The sequence below is a fragment of the Nomascus leucogenys genome, chromosome 10, assembly GCF_006542625.1.
Source record: "Nomascus leucogenys isolate Asia chromosome 10, Asia_NLE_v1, whole genome shotgun sequence".
NCBI classification, from domain to species: Eukaryota; Metazoa; Chordata; class Mammalia; order Primates; family Hylobatidae; genus Nomascus; species Nomascus leucogenys.
Window position 1 is genome coordinate 96,048,590 of NC_044390.1, and position 18,863 is coordinate 96,067,452.

General features: G+C 45.1%; 1 protein-coding gene across 5 annotated transcripts in view; it reads left to right on the forward strand.

Annotated features, from left to right (window-relative positions):
• GLT1D1 (glycosyltransferase 1 domain containing 1) overlaps positions 1 to 18,863 on the forward strand; it is a 137,103-nt gene that overhangs the window by 67,617 nt on the left and 50,623 nt on the right. For all 5 annotated transcript variants that reach the window (XR_004032093.1, XM_030821677.1, XM_004089495.3 and 2 more), the window contains 2 exons: positions 7,318 to 7,413; positions 8,085 to 8,134. Coding sequence is in view for 4 of the 5 variants with exons in the window: in XM_030821677.1 (XP_030677537.1) it covers positions 7,318 to 7,413; positions 8,085 to 8,134 (146 nt within the window). In the remaining variant the exon portion in view is untranslated. The remainder of the gene's footprint in view (positions 1 to 7,317; positions 7,414 to 8,084; positions 8,135 to 18,863) is intronic.

Consider the following 18,863-nt stretch of genomic DNA (forward strand, 5'->3'; position numbering starts at 1 on the left):
GCTGACAGTGGCAGATAATGGCTTAAGGGTAGATGTAGGATTAATCTGCGTCTCTGGGTTTTATGATCAGGCGTCTGCCCGCATTTGTGCCATCGTTTGTCTTTGTCATCTCTCAGGCTCTGGGGATGGGCCATCTCATCATCCTTACTATCTTCCCTTGGCCTCTGGAGCACTGGAAACTTGTGACTGTGATTTGTCCCTCCCACTTGGAGCTGCAGACAGTGAAAACAGAAGGTAGAGTGAAGTTGGTAAAGGCTATTAGTGATCAAATACCCTCTGCCTTCTCACCAACTATTAACCTTGAAATCAGGGGGAGTAGGTGGAAACGGCTTCATTTAACACTGCGTATAAACAGTTGAGTAATTGATTCGTCACCAGGGTGTGCAGTGTGCTTCTTAAATGTCTGATGTCCGCGTCACGATGCATTCTCCTCTTCCGGCATGTCACAGGTTTTCAGACCATACTCAATTCTATCTCTAAGCCCCAGCTAAAGAATCACTAAGTCTCCTTAATTTAAAACATCAAACCCCTCTTATGCTTACCATTATCTCACATGCAAACAGGTCAACTAAGAACAAACAAATAATAAAGCAGGTGAAATGTAGTAAATGGCATGGTTGTAATTTTTCACATAATATTGACAGTAGCTATTCTGATTGGAAGATAGATGTGTAGACATCAAATTAGTTACCTGGTCTTTGAGTTTTTCTGTGCATTTCCAGATATATTTTAAATGTGATGATTCCATGTTCTGTGAGTTTTGCCTTTAAATTTCAATAACCAACACATCTAAAGTCGTGATTCCTTTAAGGCTATCAATCCTAAAATGTATGAAATCTTAAATTTGACTGGGTAACTCCTTCCTGTTTTTCTGATTTCTGTTTTATTGTATTTCTAGTTTTATTGCTTATTTCTCTCTCTCTCTCTCTCTTCATCTCTATCTCTTTCTCTCTCTCTCTCTCTCTTCATCTCTATCTCTATCTCTCTGTCAACTCTATTTGTATTTCTATAATGGAAATTCAAAGTTGCCTAACTCAGATTGTAGCACTTTTCTTCCTCAGGCTAGTCCTAGGAAAACTCACTTGTTTGTCGTATGGAAAACTAGTGTTAGTAGAAGCCTTTATTCTTGCATAGCCCCCCCAATCAGCTTTTTCAGCTATAATTTAGTAAGTCTAATGTGTTCGATTGAAGTATTTTTTTTTTTTTGTAATAACAAGTGAAAAATAATGAAGAGTGTGGCCTGGCGCAGTGGCTCACGCCTGTAATCCCAGCACTTCGGGAGGCCAAGGCAGCAGATCACTTGAGGTCAGGAGTTCAAGACCAGCTTGACCAACATGGTGAAATCCTGTCTCTATTAAAAATACAAAAATTAGCCAGGTGTGGTGGTGCATGCCTGTAACCCCAGCTACTTGGGAGGCTGAGACAGGAGAATTGCTTGGACCTGGGAGGCAGAGGTTGCAGTGAGCTGAGATTGCGGTGTTGCACTCCAGCCTGGACGACAAGAGTGAAACTTTGTCTCAAAAAAAAAAAAAAAAAAAAGAAAAAGAAAGAAAGAAAAAAGAAAATAATAAAGACAGCTTCTAGAATAGAATACAGGGCATAGAGACTGCCTCAGCGTGGATTGGGCCTCTGTTCCTGAGCCCACTGGTGACTCATACTTGGGAGATTAAGCAACGTGGAGTGTAGCTGTTGGCAGCAATATGCCAGATCGTGAAAACAACACATTTTGTTTTGAAGATAAAAATACCGTTCTCCAGGAAATGGTTCTATCGGAAAGACATGTCAATGTGTGCATTTGTTAAGTGACAAGTTCAAATCTTGACTCATTGATAACCTAGATATTAGAGGAAAAGCAAAAGGAATAAAAATAAGTTTGGCATTAAAAGGAGGAGACGAAATTTACTAAAACAATTAGTCAGGTATGTGCCTTGTCTCTGAGCATCAGGAGGCCAACCTTATTTAACAGTTCTTTGTTAAAAGCTAAGAATTTATACCCCCTTAAAGCTGTCAGGGGCTTTAGGGAGCCTGAAGTGTAATTCATCAGAGTTGATGCTTACGTGTGATGAGCCTGAGCCCTTGAACACCTGATCAGGATTTTTCCTCTGTAATCTTTATTTTTGGTGAATGATATTTTAGTATGTAGAAAGTGCACCTAAGCTACTCAAATCCAAATGCTGTCTCTGCCTTTTAGTTTTTTTTTTTTTAACCTAGAGTAAGATAAGGCTATGGCCCTTTATTCTATCATTTTCTAATTTAGTTTCCTATATTCCCATTACACTTAATCTCCAAGCCAGGAAGAAGATGAGGGGAGAGGAAAGGAATATAGGATTCGCTCCATCTCCCTGCAGCATCTTGCAGGTCAAGGGTGTCATAATGAATTGAGTAAGTTAGGGACCAGCACTTTTAAACATTGAAGTGAAATCAAATAGAAAACATCGAAATGGCTTGCACGTAGTCAGCCTAAAGTATGTTTTTAATCATATATAAACTCTATGTCTATGTATGTGTATGTGTGTATTTATATATCTTGTGTGACTGAGTTGCAACATAATATGTTTATCTTACCGTGTGTCATAGTCAAAAAACTCTGAAAATCAATATTGTACCTTATGGATTATTCTCTTCTCAGGGCCATCTTTCCAAGGGATCCCAGGACAGGGGTAGTTGGAGGGCCACTTTTTTTACAGCCTGCGTGACCAAAATGCCAATGTGTCTTCAGAGCCTCGAGTTCTCAGTAGCTAAGTGTGTCAGTAAAGGAACAAAATAGGTTTCCAGCACTCATACTTCTCACATAGCAAAAATAAAGAATTAAACAGAGTCTCTTCACCTTGACGTCACCTGCGTTCTTCACACAGTGCTTTCAATACCATCTCTGGATGCCATCTTTGTAGATTGTTTGTTTGTTTGGTATTTATTTATTTATTTTTCCAATTTGGTAATACCGATTCTTGACTTTCTCCCTCTTTTTGGTACATTTGTGATTCTCCTTGTACCTTCCTTCTTTCCCTCTTCCTCCTGCTGTGCCTGTGAATAGATATTTCATACACATCAAGAATATGAGGGAAGTGATGTTGCTTCCTTCTCAGCGTGTCACATATGGATGTGTATAGCATCAGCTTGTCCCAATATTGGAGATCTTTTTCTGACTATGTAAACTCTGTGTGTGTGTGTGTGTGTGTGTGTGTGTGTGTGTGTGTGTATACACCAGCCATGTGTGCTGGGCTGAGGCTTCCTCCCTTAGTTAAGCAGGTATCCCCTGGTTTCTCCGTGTACTGTACAGGTATTATTTTCCTTTGTAATTAATAAGTAATTTTTGAGAGGGTGCTCTTAATCTCTATCCTCGTCAAACTTTCACTTGCAAATTTTAGCATTCATTAGTGGCTCTTGCCTAGTAATGTAGGCTTGGACTGTTTCTCTTACCTGACCTCACAATCTTGAGAAGTTTTCTCCATTTTTAACAATCATTTATTAAAATGAATAGCTTGATTCTTGACCTCATATCCAAATGCCTAACCTCAAATTCTCCTACCTCCAATTCAAATCTGCATGCAGCGTCTAGCTTAGGCCTTTGGTCAAACAAGGACGCACTAAGGTTTGCATTTCTACAGTTAGCTTCAGGATACTTAGAATATTAAGGAAAGGGCCAGGTGCGGTGGCTCCCGCCCGTAATCCCAGCGCTTTGGGAGGACCAGGCCAGTGGATCACCTGAGGTCAGGAGTTTGAGCCCAGCCTGGCCAACATGGTGAAACCTCATCTGTACCAAAAATACCAAAAAGAGCCGAGCATGGTGGCCTGTGCCTATAGTCTCAGCTACTCGGGGAGCTGAGGCAGGAGAATCGCTTGAACCCAGGAGGCAGAGGTTGCAGTGAGCCGAGAATGCACCACTGCACTCCAGCCTGGGCTACAGGCTGAGACTCCATCTCAAAAAAAAAAAAAAGGAGTATTAAGGAAATATTAAAAACTCAACATTTTCAACGAAAATTGACAATGCAGATTGTCAGTGGCTTATTCAGAGGCTGTGACAATTTTCCAAGGCTTTTCTAAGAGCGACATCTCGATCTTAACATTTCAGTAAGATTTTCTCCCGTTAGGTATTAATTTTTTGAAGCTTTTGTGACTGTGTTAAAGTGGTGTCGCCATAAGTCATTATATTCACACTAGTTGTATTCTTGTTCAAGATTTGGAATAGCATAGAGAAAATGAAAGTGTTTGAATTAAATAATGGATGAATGCCTGTGCTGGGAAAGAAAACCTTGAACCTGCATAATTTTATGGCCAATTATACAGGTTATAAATGCTGAAGTTTTAGGTCGGCTTGTGTTAAATATATTAGCAATTTCTATTGCATGCGTCATGTACTGAGCTGTAATAAGCCACCTCAGGATGCACCACCTGCTCCCATTTGTTCTGTGGTCGGGGGTATGGACCTTCTAATGCCTCCAAAGTCCTTTGCTAATAAGGCTCAGCTTTTTCCTGTATCTGCAGATGTCTTGGCCTGGATCCCTCACTTATCTTTTTCTTTTTTTTTTTTGAGACGGAGTCTCGCTCTGTCACCCAGGCTGGGAGTGCAGTGCACCATCTCTGCTTACTGCAACCTCTGCCTCCCGGGTTCGAGCGATTCTCCTGCCTCAGCCTCCCCAGTAGCTGGGATTACAGGTGCCTGCTACCACACCCGGCCAATTTTTGTATTTTTAGTAGAGACGGGGTTTCACCACGTTGGACAGGCTGGTATCGAACTCCTGACCTCCGGTGATCCGCCCTCCCGGCCTCCCACAATGTTGGGATTACAGGCATGAGCCACTGCGTCTGGCCAGGATCCCTCACTTTAGAGAGCAGATGCACTATAGGAATTTGGACTGTGAGCAAATGTGTCTAAATTTACGCCTCTTTTCCAGAAACTTTTATTACAAAATTAAACATATTTTCTTATTAAAAAAAAAGATGCACCAGCTGAAAGCAGCCACCCCTGCATTTCTCCTGCTGTTGGGGTTTAGCCCTGTGAGGGCTGCTTCATGTGTGTGCACTGGGCTCACTTGGACACTTACAGACGGCTCAACCCTTCACTGGGTCCTGCATGAGCTTATAACGTGTCCCAGGGCCTCACGCAGTCAGGAGTCTCCAGACTAAAGCCTCGTTCTTGGCCTGGAGCAGCGGCTCACGCCTGTAATTCTAACACTTTGGGAGGCCAAGGTGGGTGGATCACTTGAGGTCAGGAGTTCGAGACCAGCCTGGCCAACATGGTGAATCCCCATCTCTACTAAAAATACAAAAATTAGCTCAGCATGGGTGGTGTGTGCCTGTAATCCCGGCTACTTGGGAGGCTGAGGGATGAGAATCGCTTGAACCAAGGAGGTGGAGGTTGCATTGAGCCGAGATCATGCTGCTGCACTCCAGCATAGTTGACAGAGTGAGACTTGGTCTCAAAAAAAAAGAAAGAAAAAGCCTCTTTTTATTTATCTATTTATTTTTTGAGACATCTTGCTCTGTCGCCCAGACTAGAGTGCAGTGATCTTGGCTCACTGCAACCTCTGCCTCCCGGGTTCAAGTGATTCTCCTGTCTCAGCCTCCTGAATAGCTGGGATTATAGGCCCCTGCCACCCTGCCAAGTTAATTTTTGTATTTTTAGTAGAGATGGGCTTTCACCATCTTGGCCTGGCTGGTGTTGAACTCCTGACCTCTAGTGATCCTGGTGAACCACCATGCCCAGCCAAAAAGCCTCATTCTTAAGAATGAGAACAGAGGTCGTGGGGCCAGATTAGAGGGTACTGGTGTGAACGGGGCAGTGGGGAGAGTGGGAAGCACAAATCTTCCCCCACCCAGGCTTGGAAATCACATATGGCCGCTGCCACTGACTGCCATTGGAAGTCCCAGGCCAGCCCAGGGTCTTGGGGTACAGCGATCTGTTCCACTTCTGCTGGGAAGGGCTGCAAAGACTGTGGCCATCCACCACAAGTAGTCTTAGTGACAGCTTCCAACCTGGGAAACAATGCTGCTTCTTTCTTTTCTTCATAAATAAACTTTTTTTTTTTAACTTTTTCCGTATTTATTGAGGTATAATTGACAGAAATTATGTGTATGTGAGGTGTACAATTTGATGGTTTGATATCTGTATACATTTTCTTGTATATACCTATGGATATGTGTTTACTTATCTTTTCTTCAACTTTTATTTTAAGTTCTGGGTATATGTGCAGGATGTGCAGGTTTATTACACAGGTTAACAGTGTGCCATGGTGGTTTGCTGCACAGATTATCCAATCACTTAGGTGTTAAGCGCAAGCATCCATTAGCTATTCTTCCTGATGCTCTCCCTCCTGCCACCCCAACCCTCCGACAGGCCCCCGTGTGTCCTTCCCCCATGTGTCCATGTGCTCTCATCATTCAGCTCCCACTGATAAGTGAGTAACATTCGGTTTTTAGTTTTCTCTGCCTGCATTAGTTTGCTGAGGATAATGGCTTCCAACTCCATCCATGTCCCTGCAAAGGACATGATCTCGTTCCTTTTTATGGCTGCATAGTATTCCATGGTGTATATGTACCACATTTTCTTGATCCAGTCTATCACTGATGGGTGTTTGGGCTGATTCCAGGACATGCATTCATTTAGGTGTGTGGATCTCTCTATGCATATATGAATTCATGAGGACATTAATATATAAACCATTTTTCTAGTTTCATCAAGACATTATTCTTCCTATCTAGAATTGCATCTAAATCTTTTCTAGAAAGTTTGGCTCTCATTTCAGTCATAGTTGAGTCAGTTCCTCCTTGCCTTATCCTTTTTCTTTGCAGCAGAGGTGAAGTTGCATTTTACAGCCTGAGCTCAGCTCCATTTTTCCCACCAGAAATAATTAGTTTACAGCAAGGAAATTAATATAAAAGTAAAAGTAGGGGCGGGGCATGGTGGCTCACACCTGTAATCCCAGCACTTTGGGAGCCCAAGGCAGGCAGATCACCTGAGGTCGGGGTTTGAGACCAGCCTGGCCAACATGGTGAAACCCCATGTCTACTAAAAATACAAAAATTAGCCAGGCGTGGTGGTGCATGCCTATAATCCCAGCTACTCAGGAGGCTGAGGCAGGAGAATCGCTTGAACCCAGGAGGAGGAGGTTGCAGTGAGCCGAGCCGAGATTGCACCACTGCACTCGGCCTGGACAACAGAGCAAGACTCTGTCTCAAAATAATAATAATAATAAGAGTAGGAGGAGTTGGCCTCGAAGTCAGAGGCCTCCACTTCTGAATGCATCTGTGATGTCATTGCTGCTGCAGCATGCAGAGCCCTCCCCACTGAAAACATTCTGAACTCTTCTCTTACAGAGATTAACCAAAGTGCTGATAATTTGCACATATTTCTTCTGATATGTGGACTTCGACAAGTTAAGGATCCTCTCTATCTGGTGGACGCATTTTCAGGTGTGTTTGCTGGCTACCCACTGTTTATAGAATACCCACTGTTTATAGAAAACCTCCACTGTTTATAGAATTCCGTGTGGGCGCCCATCTCAGCATTTCTCTCTTCAGGCCCTGAGTTTTCTTTCCTCATTCTTTGCACATGAGCAGAGCTGTTTCTAGATTGCTACTTTGGAAAAGAACAGAAAGATAATGTATGGGATCAGCAGCTCTTTGGAGGAATTCCGTTTCGTTTTCCGCTGTCCTATGCCCTCAGGTTCCGAGAAAATCATAAAAATAGCAAATAATTATAGGACTAAAATAATTTTACCTGAAAATATTTCACACATGCTGATTTGTGTGATGCATTTGGAGTTTTGTTTCTTGTTTAAGGTAATCTGTATAGTCTTGGTATATTCCAAAGTCCACATTGAATTGGGGTGATATTGGAGTCTAGTCCTAGTTATCCAGTAAATTAGAAATCTGGACAATGGATAATACTGTAGAAATTCACTTAAAATCATAAAATGTCAAATACAGAAATTCTAAATATAATTTAAATTGACTAATATGAATGAAAGCCAAATGATATGAAATAATTTGTTATTGAGAAATTTATATTGAAGTTAGTTGTGCTTGCAGCTGTGACTTAAAACCATTTTAAGTGTTTTTTTGTCTTCTTTTTTCTTCCCAAGAATGGCATCAGGAGGAGCCCAATGTGTACCTGGTGATTGTGGGTCCTGAAGTAAGTTGATGTGCAGTAAACATTTATGTCATCTCTGTTTTCCTCTATATAGCTTTTATGTATTTTCTACAATTAGTTTACATTGCTCTTTTTTTATTTTTTTGAGACGGAGTCTTGCTCTGTCGCCCAGGCTGGAGTGCAGTGGAGTGATCTCGGCTCACTGCAACCTCCACCTCCCAGGTTCAAGCAATTCTCTTGCCTCAGCCTCCCGAGTAGCTGGGACTACAGGTGTCCACCACCACGCCCGGCTAACTTTTTGTATTTCTAGTAGAGACAGGGTTTCCCCATGTTAGCCAGGATGGTCTCAATCTCCTGACCTTGTGATCTGCCCACCTCAGCCTCCCAAAGTGCTGGGATTACAGGCATGAGCCACTGCGCCCGGCCTTCATTGCTCTTCTAACCAATGGAGTTTTCCTCTTTTTAAGTAAACGAAGTCAATTTGCCTCTTAAAAATGAAAACTAGACCAAGGTTAAAGATCATTACAACAACGAATCTTGACGACTAATTTATTGCTACAAAGGATAACTAATAACTTCTATGGAAACACAGAGGAGTCCGGCCGTGCGCACTGGCTCACGCCTGTAATCCCAGCAACTTCGGGAGGCTGAGGCGGGCGGATCACCTGAGGGCAGGAGTTGGAGACCAGCCTGGACAACATGGTAAAGCCCCTGTCTCTACTAAAAATACAAAATTTAGCCGGGCATGGTGGTGGGTGCCTGTAATCCCAGCTACTCAGGAAGCTGAGGCAGGAGAATAGCTTGAACCCAGGAGGTGGAAGCTGCAGTGAGCCGAGATCGCACCACTGCACTCCAGCCTGGCCAACAGAGCAAGACTCTGTCTCAAAAAAAAAAAAAAAAAAAAAAAGAAAAGAAAAAAAGAAATACATAGGAGTCCTATAAAAAGAAAATTAAAGTTATATAAAGTGAAAATTAGTCTAATTTTGTGCATAAGGCAAATATTATGTGTGATCCAAATTGTCTTTGAAATTTCCTTAAATTGCTCAGCAAACTTGGCGTGGTTCCTTCCACCCAGCATCAGATGGCAGGTGACACCTCTGGGAGCCTTGTTGTTTGGAAAATGAGTATCTGTAACTCTGAGAAACACGCTGGGATGGGAGACGTTCTTACCCGACCATGGTGGCTGTGACCGAGGGATGGAGCCCCTGGGAGCCACTTGTAGACGCCGCCTCCCATTCCATGGGGATTCCAGGATATTCACTCATCCCTCGCCAGATCAGGACCAAACACGTGCTGTGTTCCACGCCGGTCCTAAGAGAAGTACCAAGCGCTTAGGGTTCATAGAATCTGTGGCTGCACTGGTCATCTCATGAAAATGAGCTCGTCTTTACTCCAAGAGTTTGGAAAACAGAATACACCTAGTGTTTCCAGCCAGACAGGGTGGACCGCTGCCAGTGACAGCTCCGTGTCTTTGCGGGTTTTTTTTTTTCTTTTTTTTTGAGACAGAGTTTTGCTCCTGTCACCCAGGCTAGAGTACAATGGTGTGATCTCAGATCACTGCAACCTCTGCCTCCTGGGTTCAAGTGATTCTCCAGCCTCAATCTTCCTAGCAGCTGGGATTATAGGTGCCTGCCACCATACCTGGCTAATTTTTGTATTTTTGGTAGGGATAGGGTTTTACCATGTTGGCCAGGCTGGTCTCGAACTCCCGACCTCAGGTGATGCACCTGCCTCGACCTCCCAAAGTGCTGGGATTCCAGGCGTGAGCCACTGTACCCGGCCTCTTTGTGGGGTTCTTGTTCCAGGGTTGCTGCTATGGCCTGAGTGTGTGCATCCCTCCAGATTCCTATGTTGAAACCTGTTCCCCAGTGTGAGGGTATTAGGAGCTGGGGCCTTTGGGGGTGATTCAGGCATGAGGGCAGATTTGTGCCCATTAGGGAGGCCCCAGAGAGCTGCCAGAATTTTAGCATCAAACTAGAAGTTTTTCTTTCAATGTTCTTCAAACAGAAAAATGACAAGAAAGTTTTAAAAAGTAATAATAATAACCGTACCTCTATGGGACTTAACATGAATTAGCGCACTGGGAATTATCTTGTTACTACTACAATGCTAGCACTTAACATGTGTGTGTGTGCATGTGTATATGTGGGTGTATGCTAACAAACTGCCACATTTAAGCGTAATTTATCTTCCATATGGTATTCAATGTGGCCACACAGATTCTAGCCCTTGATGTTTTTGTTTGTTTTGAAACAGAATCTTGCTCTGTCACCCAGGCTGGAGTGCAGTGGCGCAATCTCGGCTCACTGCAACCTCGGCTTCCCGGGTTCAAGTGATTCTCGTGCCTCAGCCTCCCGAGGAGCTGGGATTACAGGTGCAGGCCACCATGCCTGGCTAATTTTTGTACTTTTAATTTTTATACCTTTAGTAGAGATGGGGTTTCACCTTGTTGGCCAGGCTGGTGTCAAACTACTGACCTCAGGTGATCCGCCCCTCTTGGCATTCCAAAGTGTTGGGATTGTAGGCGTGAGCCATCACACCTGGCCTAGCCTTCTAGATACTGTTGTTGCCTGCGCATGGCTCCAAGTCTGAGGCCTTCTCTCTGAGAGAGAAGGCCATGGGCAGGCAACAACAGTATCTAGAAGGCATTTAATAATGTGGCTTTCTTTTTCATTATTTTCATTCTGATGATCACATCCCATGTGTAGTGCTTGATATCGGCTTTCCAATTATGAACATTTCCTTTCAAAATAAATTGACTTCGCAGAAAGTATTAAATAAGCAGTGGTGCAGGTGGCATGCAGATATGACAAACGGTGCAAGTGCATGCGACTAGCCAAAGTTCGGGAAAGAGTTCTGTACAGCATTAGCGTGTGGGGTGGAAGCAATACTTAAAAAGAACCCCTGCTGGAGAAGATCATCCACAAACACTGAACTGATGATCATCTGGTCGCAATGTCTGGCTTTTTCTGGATCAGGAAGCTGGTATGGGGGGCAAACGCGGGGACACACAGATAGCACTAGGTATATGACAGAGCCCTCTTCCAGAGAAGTAAAGACTCGGGGCATGTGTGAGCCGATTGCAGAGGTGGGGGAAGAGAGAGCTGCTGGAACAAAAGACGCTGCCTGGATTGATCTGTCCTCTTTAACTCAGCTGCCTGCCGGTGAGGGAGCAGGTGCCGTTTGTTTCTTGATGGCTTCTTAAGTAATAGTCTTTTAGGACAGACGCCGTTGTTGCTGCGGTTGTTTTCATATGAAGCAATCAGAAACGTTTTTCACTTCCCGGAGGAAATATGTCTCTTCTACCACTTTTTTTTTTTTTTTTTTTTAATGAGACGGAGTCTTGCTCTGCCGCCCAGGCTGGAGTGCAATGGCGTGATCTTGGCTCACAGCAACCTCTGCCTCATGGGTTCAAGTGATTCTCCTGCCTCAGACTCCTTAGTAGCTGGGACTACAGGCACGTGCTACTATGCCTGGCTAATTTTTTGTATTTTTAGTAGAGACGGGGTTTCACCATGTTGGCCAGGATGGTCTCAATCTCCTGACCTCGTGATCCGCCTGCCTCGGCCTCCTAAAGTGCTGGGATTAAAGGCGTGAGCCACTGCACCTGGCCACTTTTTAAATTTTTTTTCTTTTTTTTTTTTTTTTTTTTTTTGAGATGGAGTCTCGCTCTGTCGCCCAGGCTGGAGTGCAGTGGCGCAATCTCGGCTCACTGCAAGCCCCGCCTCCCGGGTTCACGCCATTCTCCTGCCTCAGCCTCTCCGAGTAGCTGGGACTACAGGCGCCCGCCACCACGCCCGGCTAATTTTTTGTATTTTTAGTAGAGACGGGGTTTCACCGTGGTCTCGATCTCCTGACCTCATGATCCGCCTGCCTCGGCCTCTCAAAGTGCTGGGATTACAAGCGTGAGGCACTGCGCCCAGCCCAATTTTTTTTTTTTCTTGGGATGGAGTCTCACTCTCACCCAGGCTGGAGTGCAGTGATGCGATCTCGGCTCACTGCAACCTCCACCTCCTGGGTTCAAGCGACTCTCCTGCCTCAGACTCTTTAGTAGCTGGGACTACAGGCACATGCCACCACGCCTGGCTAATTTTTTGTATTTTTAGTAGAGATGCGGTTTCACCATGTTGGCCAGGCTGGTCTCGAACTCCTGACCTCTGGTTATCTGCCCGCCTTGGCCTCCCAAAGTGCTGGCATTACAGGTGTGAGCCACCACACCCGGCCCCCTTCTACCACTTCTTTATGGAACACAGCACCTCCCCCCTAACTTTTGTTTGCCTGCTTTCGAAAGCACAGTGAGTGTAAAAAGTGTTTGTCTTCCCTCCTAAAGTGGCTGTTAGGAATCTTGTCGCTGCAGGGCTGGGAGCTGACTCCGCAGGAGAAGCCACAAGTCCAGCAGCCTCCTCTTTTTATTTGAAGGGGTGAATGTGTGTGTGCTTTTCTTAAAAATAACGTCAGTGAAATGCCTTTATTTTTAAGTGCTGGGAACTAACTAAACACCGTGTTCATGTGAGGATATGTGCATGCGCACACACACACACACACACACACACAACGTTGGCCTTGTATGTCCTACAAAATGCATCTCTGTATTTTCTTTCCTAATTCTGGCAGGAGGTCATCGCGAAATGGTTTTGAGCAAGGATTGCCATGCCTTTGCCTGTTGAAGAGTTGACTGGAACTTGACATTCCAGGATTAGGGAACAGTCGGGGGCATGGGGCTGCCTGAAGGTGCTGCCGGCTCCTGGCGGTGATGGAAATCCCGGTCTGGGGAAGCTTTAGCTCCTCCATGATTTCCAGAGGCCCCCCTCTCAATTTCCAAGCTAGTCTAACACATCTGTAACATACCTGATGACAAGATACGTGGTAGGCAAGTACAGGTCCCAGGTGAGTCCCCTAGAGCTCACACCCCAACTAGATTGCCATCCCTGAAACCCCCATGTCCCCGTCTGGAGCTGCACGTCCAGCCCAGCACGTTAGTTGGCTTGGGTGGAGCAGAGAACACAAAGTAATGAGAGGAAAGTGTAGCTGGGAGAGGCAGCGCTGCAGCAGAGTGTCCCAGACCCTGGTGGGAAGGACTCCAGTGGTCTGAGAGTTTTTTAAATTCATTGTCATAAATTATTAAGAATTCTAAAGCACCTCTTTCACGAGGCACTTTGCTATCTATAATTAAAGCAGTCCTAGGCAATGGAAAAGTGCACCCTTTGGTTATGGATTTGTTGTTTAAGCAAACAGGTCATAAGCGCCAGGTTTGTGCCTGTTTACACGTAGCCCCGAGCTGTCCTGGGATTTGCTGAAACCGAGGCTTCCGCATCCAATCGTGGTTTACAGTGAGGCCGCGGGTCTTCAGCCTCAGGGGGCCTGTAGCAGAAGCGAAGGCTCTGGGCACGACCGTAGTTTAAGATCCCTGCCTTGTCGAAGGTCTTTCATATCTAAGGGGAAAAGCAACAGCCACCGCCACAAAACCTTGACGTCATCTCAGTGGATGAAAGAATTTGAGTGTCTACCTTTCTAAGGCCGCACTGAATCTAACAAATTACAAGCCCCTTCCAACAACTTACTTACTTCTTGATTCCCCCTGTCCCACAGAAACCTCACAGAACGGGGGCCTCTAGATTTCCCCCGTCCCACTGAAGCCTCACAGAGTGGGGGCCTCTGGGCAGGTGTTTCAGTGCCTGGTGCTGCAGATAGGCTGGTGTCTTCGCGTGTTGTTTGTTTTTTAACTGTAAGCAGGAAACCACTCCTCTCTGGGAGGGAGAGCTTTTTAGGAAGTGGGGGAGCCCTGTTTCCTAAAAGCCCTGTTTATCAGTGTCCGTGTGTCCATGCTTTACCAAGGCCAGTTTCCAGTTCCTCAGCCGACGTCACTGAACACACAGTGGGGAAGCGATGCAGGTAGACACAGGCGGCGCGCGTGCGCAGGCGGAGCCGATTCCCGCACGTTTTACGCGGGAACCCGCCACAGGCGCACACGCATGCGCACGTCAGAAACAAGCTCTATTAAATAATACACTTTATTTTACTTCATGCAGTTCATGCATTCTGATTTTTTAAAAACTGTCCCGGGCTGCCCTTTGTGATGATATGCTGTTCTACTCTACGCCATTTTGAGAAATGCTTGCTTTAATTTTACCCCAAAATTTGCTACCTAGGGTGTAGTTTGAAAAGTTGTGACTTAGGCGACCCCGTATGGAGGGTCTGTGTGTGGGTCTGTGGGAGTGTTGGACCCGCTAAAGATGTTCTCTGGTTAGGGCCAGTGCACTTGCTGCTTCCTTGGGGGTGAAATTCTCTCTCTGCAGACCTCAGTCTGGCTCAGATGCCACCCTCTCAGACACCCTTCCCCTGACCACTCAACTGAAACTCCCTCTCTTCCATCATCATTATAACATTTCCAAACATCGATTACTTTTCAGAGTCAAACATTCAATTTAATTACACTTGTGAATACAGAACTAGGAGGGGACTAAGGCGATTTCATGCTTGAAGTTGACTATTTCCTGCAGTGTGACTAGTGCACGTGCTGAAGATTGGGAGGTGGATCTGAGAAGTGGGCGAGAGGTCAAGTCTTTGGACACATTAAAATTCTTATTGGAAAGACTATGGCATACAACAGATTTGACACCCTGAATCTCACCACTATTTGTGACATCCAGCGGGAGTGCACTCTGCTTCAGCCCATGACTTTCTCTGTTAACTGCAAAGCTCAATGAATGAACACACCCTTTAGGTATCAGCTAGACACTTCGGAGGGCTGGAGCTTTTCCTAGGTCACGTTCAGTGCCTCTTAGTACAAAATCATATTGACTGACTTACTGTGTCTTCAAAGAGACAGTCTTTTTTTTTTTTTTTTTTTTTTTTTTTTTAGATGGAGTGTTGCTCTGTTGCCCAGGCTGGAGTGAAGTGGCACGATCTCGGCTCACTGCAGCCTCCACCCCCTGGGTTCAAACTATTCTCCTTCCAAGTAGCTGGGATTATAGGTACATGCCACCACACCTGGCTAATTTTTGTATTTTTAGTAGAGACGGGGTTTCGCCATGTTGGCCAGGCTGGTCTCAAACTCCTGACTTCAGGTGATCCACCACCCGCCTTGGCCTCCCAAAGTGTTAGGATTACAGGCATGAGCCACCACGCCCGGCCAGCTCAGTCTATTTTTAGGAGGCAATGGCAGCGCATCTACAGCAGCGTTTCCCTCTTGTCCATTTCTGTCCATGAAGCCCCAGTTCGCGGGAAGCCCCAATGAAGAAACCACACCAACTCAGTCCTGAGCCTCCACCCCAGGCATCAGAAACCACCTCTGGCCCAACGCCAGCCAAAAGCTATTGATTAGAAGAAGACAAGGTCTCACTAAGAGAATTCCTGGGCAGGCTGGCGAGCCAGCTTGGATTTAGGCAGAACCAAGACATTCCAGAGGCCAGGATGTCGCGTCAAGAAGCCCTTCATTCAAGGCTTCACACCTGAGAAAATGAGCCCCACCCATGCCTCAGTCTCTGTCATTCTGAGGTCCAGGAAGAGGGCACTGAATTGTCCCAGCCTGGGTCACAGCCCACCCTTTTGTGAGCCTGGAACAGGACCGGCTGGAGGTGCTTCAGGAAAGGCAAGTACAGGCGGGGTGCGGGCTATGTGGACTTTTGCACTGGCCATTTCTGGGCGCAGCCAGGAGGCAGTTGATAGTCAAAGCAGCTTTCTTTGAATATCATCTCTCTGCTTTTTAATTTGCATTTTCTACTGTACCAGCACTTTATGAAATAGTAGAGTAGCCGGGCGCGGTGGCTCACGTCTGTAATCCTTTTGGGAAGCTGAGGCGGGCAGATTGCTTGAGGTCAGGTGTTCGAGACCAGGCTGGCCAACATGGTGAAAACCCATCTCTACTAAAGTCACAAAATTCGCTGGGTGTGGTGGCACATGCCTGTAATCCCAGCTACTCAGGAGGCCGAGGCAAGGGAATCGCTTGAACCTGGGAGGCAGAGGTTGCAGTGAGCCAAGATTGTGCCATTGCACTCCAGCCTGGGTGACAGAGTGACTCTGTCTCAAAAAAAAAAAAAATAGTAGAGTAGAGATGTTCTTAGATCGCCTAAAATGTCGCTGAGGCTGCATATGTTGTATTTATATTTATTTGTTTATGTATGTATTTGTAGAGATGGGATCTCACTATGTTTCTCAGGCTGGTCTGGAAGTCCTGGCCTCAAGCAATCCTCCCACCTCAGTCTCCCAAGTCACTGGGACTTCAGGCTCGTGCCCCCATGCCTAGCACTGTTTTAGTTTTTAGATGCCATACACATGTTCATTTTTGTGGTAATTCTTAGCAATAACTATTTAAAAAGATGGGTCATAGTCCCGTATGAAATCCACGCAATCATTCAATGCTAACCGCTGGCAAGTTAGTTAACACCCCTAGACCACAACCACATGGCTGTGTAGTAGAGTGGTCACACACATGTTGTGGATTCTGGATCCAGCTACCTGGGTGCACAGGACTTAACTGCTCTGTCCCTCAGTTTCCCCATCTGTAAAATAGGGATGACGGAGCTAATACTACCTGCCTCACAGTTTGCAGCGGGGATTTGATGAGTGAACACTTGGATGGTGCCTGGAATAGTGCCTGGTTCCTAGGCAGCAGCCTGTGAGTGTTAAATAAAATATCTTTTCATGCTGATGTTTCCTTTCTGCTTTGACATGCTGAGATTCTGTTTTAGCTGCAGGATGGTTTGAGCGTGGCTTTGGTTTTCTATTAAAGCTTCTTTGATCTCTTAGCTCAACCATTTCAATGAAGCATATGGTCTCTGCTTGCAGGCGATCATATGTGGGTGCATTTTCTGGTGCTCTTTGATAAGGAGTGAGGTATGCACATTTGGTTTGAGCATGACAGCTTAATGACTTCCCACAATAACTTCTTATATCAGAGATTATTTCCCTTAAGCCTAGGAGTTGTAACAATATATTTTGCTAGAAAATAAATAAGCTTGGAAGGAGGAAATGAGAATTTTCATTGTGGCTTGCGATGCTTTTGCCCTTTAAAATTTCATGACATGTGCTTTCATTAAATAAAAATATCCCCCCCTTCTTTTTTTCTTTATCTCGCACTTTGTTCCACGTGGCTTCACTAAGAGATTTGAAAGTGAACTGATGTGGAAGGTAAATCCAGAAAAATTTAATGCAGTTTTTAGTTTCAACTTGAAAGTTGCTGTTATGCCTTAAGTTTTAGATGAAGTGTTTTTGTGGTCTAATAAAATTTGGTTTCTTTCCTTGATAAATTATTTTTCCCTAAATAGTTATTCATGAGAGCAGAGGCATGCTAATAAAATTAAAATAAGAGAAATTTCTAACTAAAAATACTCATAAAATGTGATTTTGAAAATTAGTATGTAGAGCCCCAAAAAGGCTTTCACTGGACTGTGTAGTTTTCTTTCTTTTTTTTTTTTTGAGACAGAGTCTCATTCTGTCACCCAGGCTAGAGTGCAGTGGCGCAATAATCTCGGCTCACTGCAACCTCTGCCTCCCAGGTTCATGCCATTCTCCTGCCTCAGCCTCCCAAGTAGCTGGGACTACAGGCACCTGCCACCATGCCCAGCTAATTTTTTATGTTTTTAGTAGAGACGGGTTTTTACCATGTTAGCCAGGATGGTCTCGATCTCCTGACCTTGTGATCCGCCCGCCTTGGCCTCCCAAAGTGCTGGGATTACAGGCGTGAGCCACTGCACCTGGCACTTTTTCATGATAAGATGTTAGGGTTAAAGGGTAATTCAGTTGTTTAGGATAATTCGAGCAAAAGGCTTCAGAAATGGGAAATGGAAAGGTGGGGTCAGCTGGAAATCATTCTTTTTGCAGATATTATGAGCATAGAACTGTATGCAGGGCCCTGTGCATGGCCTTGGGAGGGACATGGAGGTAGGAGGAGAAAGTGGGCAAGTATTAAAAGAGGTTGGCCCCTGTGGTAGGAGGTGTTACGATAGCGTGGGGTGGAGCTGTTACTTCTGGACAGGGTGATGGGAAAGTGTCTCAGAGAGGGGGCATTGCCTGCATCTCAGAGGATGAATAGGTTTTGGGGACACAGAGTGATATTCCTGGTAGAGAGAATGCAGGGACACAGATAGACACTGATACGGTTTGGCTGTGTCCCCACCCAAATCTCATCTTCAATTGCAATCCCATAATCTCCACATGTCCTGGGAGGTAATTTGATCATGGGGTGGTTACCCTCATGCTGTTCTTGTGATAGTAAGTTCTCGAGATCTGATGGTTTTATAAGGGGCTTTCCCCCTTCGCTCTGCACTTCTCCTTGCTGCTGCCATGTGGAGAAAGATGTGTTTGCTTCCCTTCCACCATGATTGTAAGTTTCCAGAGGCCTCCCCAGCCCATTGGAGCTGTGAGTCAATTAAACCTCTTTCCTTTGTAAATTATGCAGTCTTGGATATGTCTTTATTAACAGTGTGAGAACAGACTAATACGGACACGGATGGGGTGTAGTGGGTAAATTAATAAGTAGGTAGGTTTTCCATAATCGACATAAGCTTATGAACTATGTCTGAGGAAATACTTTGAACAGAAACCAGAGAGGCAGCAGAGCATAATTTTACAAATTCAGCCCCAGGAGTCAGCCTGAATGTGAATACTGGCTCAGCAACTTTCTAGCTGTGTGATCCTGGTTAAGTTATAGAACTCTCTGGGCTTCAGTGTGTTCATGCATAAAAGGCGGGTAATGATAACCAGGTTGTTGGAAGAAATAAGCTAATGCATGTAAAAGACTTAGCATACGTTCCACACAGAGTAGGTGGCC